At 47.1% G+C, this 3,949-nt stretch overlaps 1 protein-coding gene across 1 annotated transcript in view; it reads right to left on the reverse strand.

The window, feature by feature from the left end:
* Nucleotides 1-3,591, reverse strand: part of LOC107116934 (C-factor-like) — an 11,839-nt gene extending 8,248 nt beyond the window's left edge. Inside the window, exons 1-2 of the mRNA XM_015418962.1 lie at nt 3,570-3,591; nt 1,262-1,449 (exon numbers count right to left, since the gene is read on the reverse strand). Coding sequence (XP_015274448.1) covers nt 1,262-1,449; nt 3,570-3,591 — 210 coding nt within the window. The remainder of the gene's footprint in view (nt 1-1,261; nt 1,450-3,569) is intronic.
* Nucleotides 3,592-3,949: the final 358 nt, after the last annotated feature.

The raw sequence follows: 3,949 nt of genomic DNA on the forward strand, positions 1-3,949 counted from the left end.
TAGCCCTGAACCTACGTGTCAGAGATGCTTTTAGAGTGGCCACGTACTGCCAATTTGCCACTGCAGCTGGAAACATCAGCACACAGGCTTAGGAATCAGAATGTCCGTTTTCAGATGGCATCGTTTGACACAAAGTACAGAGGGGAATCATAGAATCACAGAGATGGAAGGGGCCAGACAGGCCATCTAGTCCAACCCCCTGCTTGATGCAGGAAGTACAAGTGCTTCATTTATGTGATATAGTTAGAAGGCCTTTGAGGTCCTGCTGCCCCTTATGCCATTAACCTTTCCATGGGCACCCTTGGCTACCAAATGAATGGGAGGAGGAACCATCCTTTATTTATTTACTGCGTGTCTCCCCTGCCTTTCTCGTCCATGGGGACCCAAAGCAGCTCACATTGTTCTCCTCTCCTTCATTTTATCCTCACAACAGCCCTGTGAGGTAGGTGTGACGGGCCCAAGGTCACCCATCAAGCTTTCATGGCAGAACGGGGGATTTGAATCTGGGTCTCCTGGGTCCTAGCCCAACACTCTAACCACTGTATCCCGCTGGATTTCAAATTTATCCCATACTTTTCTCTCCAACAGGGACCCACAATGGGTTGGATCGGCTCCCCTCCTCCGTTTTATCCTAACAAACCTGTGAGGGAGGGAAAAAGGGAAAGTGAGTGTGTGTGACTGGCCCATTGTCAATTAGCAAACTTCCACATCAGAGTGGGAATTCGAACCTGGTCCTCCTCCTAGATCCTAGTTCAGGACTCTAAATGCTACACCATGCTGGCTCAGTGCAAGGAGAGTTCTGTAGCACTCTAAGGAGCCCCCTAATCTGAACTAGATCAGGAGACCCTTACGGAGGTGGTCTTTAAAAAAGCTGTGGGGCTCCTCGACCCTTCTCGCGCCTCTTTAATGTGGAGGAAGTGCGTGCACCCCCTCTAGTGGCATAACCTGAAATTGCAAGGGGAGTGACCTCAAAATACACAAATGGAGCTCGCTGTATGGGAATTATTTCTCATTTAGCCTTTGTGTGGAACTGGGCAGCCTAGACGATGATTCCAAAGTGGTCTCCCACCCAGGCACTAGTCAGACTTGCTTAGCTTCACCAAGGGTTGCGAGACCATGTTCAATATGCCCATTTAGCTATGCAACCTGGCTTTCAGTACAAGATATTGAGCTGCTGATTCGCACCAAGGGACGAAGTTTATCTTCTGCCAGGGAAATCGCAGGGAAAAGGTTTCCCAGTCCACCAGAAGTGAGCACTTACCTGGCTCACTTGATGAGGCCCAATAGTGTTGGTAGCATACGTCGCCGCCATCTGCTCAGCCGTCTCGGTCTCCAGGTCGCCATTCAGCCGAAGGGCGGCATTGTTCACCAGCAGGGTCAACCCACTTTCTCCGACATGCTCTTGCACCTGCTTAGCAGCTTTGCTGATACTCTCGAGATTGGTAACGTCTACAGAAGAACATGGTTTCAAAACACTTTCAGAACTAGGGGGGAGATACCCAAGGGTCAAAAGATGCCCAAGGGAGCCAATGCCTTCCTCTGGCACTAACAGAGGTCAGACTGCCAGTCACATGCTGTGTTCCCAGACTGTGGAACTCCCTGCCAAAGGAGGTTTTTTGAGCCTCCTCAACTTCATGGTCTCCTGGGGATATAAGAAAACTGTTCTGTTACAGAGAACTTAATATTTTTAGTCATCTAAAAATCTGTACTGCCAGTCTAACTATTTATTGCTTACCTGCTGTTATATCCAGGCTTGCTATCTTTATTTATTAGCTTGAAAGTGATACCGTTTTTACTGCTTTTTCTAAGGCTGGGGACTGTCTTAGATGATCTATGTTTTAGATTTGTTGCCTGTGCACTTTAATCCCATCTTTCTTTCCAAAGAGCTCAAGGAAGGATCCATGGTTCTCCCATCCCTTTTATCCTCACAACAACCCTGTGAGGTAGGAGGAAGGGGGGGAAGAGAGAGAGAGGGGTTGGCCCAAAGTTCGAACCCCTGGCAAAATGAGGATTCAAGCCTGGGTCTCCCAGAACCTAGTCTGGCATTATACATCTTAAATATTGTTTTAAATTGTCGCTTCCTAATTTATGCCTTTGGTGGCTCAAGGGGTTAAGATGCTAAACTGCAGGCTGGAAGGTCGGTAGTTCAGCAGTTTGAGACCCGAGTGCCGCATGATGGAGTGAGCTCCCGTCTCTGGTTCCAGCTCCTGCCAACCTAGCAGTTCAAAAGCAAGAAATTGCAAGTAGATAAATAGGTACCACTTCAGTGGGAAGGTAACAGCATTCTGTGCGCCTTGGCATCTAGTCATGCTGGCCACATGACCACGGAAATGTCTTCAGACAGCACTGGCTCTTTGGCTTAGAAATGGAGATGAACACCACAACCCTAGAGTCGGATTCGACTGGCTTGTGAGCAAGGGAAACCGTTACCTTTTAACTATTGTAATAATTAAAAGGTAGCCGAGAAATATCTTACGTAATAGAGGAAAGCCCATTTAAAACCGGCTATGTGGGGGCTTCTCAGGAAGTTCAGTAACAGGAAATTTGCCAATGTTTTTTGGGAAGAGGAGTTTCCTTCCTGGTGAATCTGTTTACAGCCTTGACTCATCAAGTTCCAACCAATGGGCTGACACCATCCACACCTCAAATGGAAATGAGAAGTGAATCTGCCCTGGGATGTGGAGTCTGTTGTGAGTAACAGCAGTGAGTGGCTGCTGCAGGGAAATAGCGGGTTTTGAAATCAGTAAAGATGCAATCATTTTGCCACCAACCAAGCTCAATAGGAGGCCTTTGTAACTCCAAACTGCTTTATACTTCGAAGGACCTGAAATAACAGGGCAAATAAAGAATTTCATGTCTAGCATCACATCCTGAGGCTTCATGTCTAGCATCACATCCTGAGGCTTTTCTTGGTCTTCATGTAACGTTTCTTTGCAAAGGCAATATATAGACTTCCAAGAACAGCTATTAAATCTACACTTTGAATGAACTGGGGGTGATGCCCAGGGGAAGAGCATCGTAAGAACACAAGAGAAGCCAATGTTGGATCAGGCCAATGGCCCATCCAGTCCAACACTCTGTCACACAGTGGCCAAAAATACCAGGTGCCCTCAGGAGGTAATCTACTTGGCATCTGCTTGGCATGCAGAAGATCCCTGCTTCAATCCCTGTCATCTCCAGTTAAAGAGATCAGGAAGTAGGTGATAGGAAAGCCCTCTCTGCCTGAGACCCTGGAGAGCTCCTACCAGTCAGAGGAGGCAATGCTGACCTTGAGGGACTACTGGTCTTGTTCGCAGTCATATCCTTCCTCTCACTGAGGGGAAGTTTATAGCTAGAAAACACCCTTACTAATATATCTCATCTCAAATATCATAAGTGCAATACACTGCCTGGCCCAAAATGACACAAAATGGATGTCAGACAGAGACAAGCCTGGATAATGTAGTTTAGAAGTGTAAGAGCAGCTGGCTAGCTGAGGACCTCCTCCCCACCCTGGAGAGACGCATAATTTAAGACAATGGGTCTTCCGAGAACTAATCTGGACTAATCTCATCAACGCCCAGACTCACTTTCCTGCACCCATTTACCCATTTACTCCATAATTAAGCAACACTGTACACTATTCACCAAACCTAGTAGCTTTTCCCATCCAGTATACAGAGAATCATCAAGAACCATTTACACCTATAGTCCACCTCAGGTAAACCCATCAAACTTCTCTCAAACCATTGTCCACCTCCAAAAAAACCATCAAGTGATTGTTTCTGGGGTGAATACCGTCAGCTTGCCCCAGGAAGCTCTTTGTCAGTTTGGTGTAGTGGTTAAGAGTGTGGACTCTAACCTGGGAGAACTGGGTTTGATTCCCCACTCCTCCACATGCAGCTGCTGGTGTGACCTTGGGTCAGTCATAAGTTCTTGAGAGAGCTGTTCTCTCAAGGGCAGTTCTCAA

The sequence above is a fragment of the Gekko japonicus genome, unplaced genomic scaffold (assembly GCF_001447785.1).
Source record: "Gekko japonicus isolate JY-2015 unplaced genomic scaffold, Gekko_japonicus_V1.1 scaffold2911, whole genome shotgun sequence".
Classification (NCBI taxonomy): Eukaryota; Metazoa; Chordata; class Lepidosauria; order Squamata; family Gekkonidae; genus Gekko; species Gekko japonicus.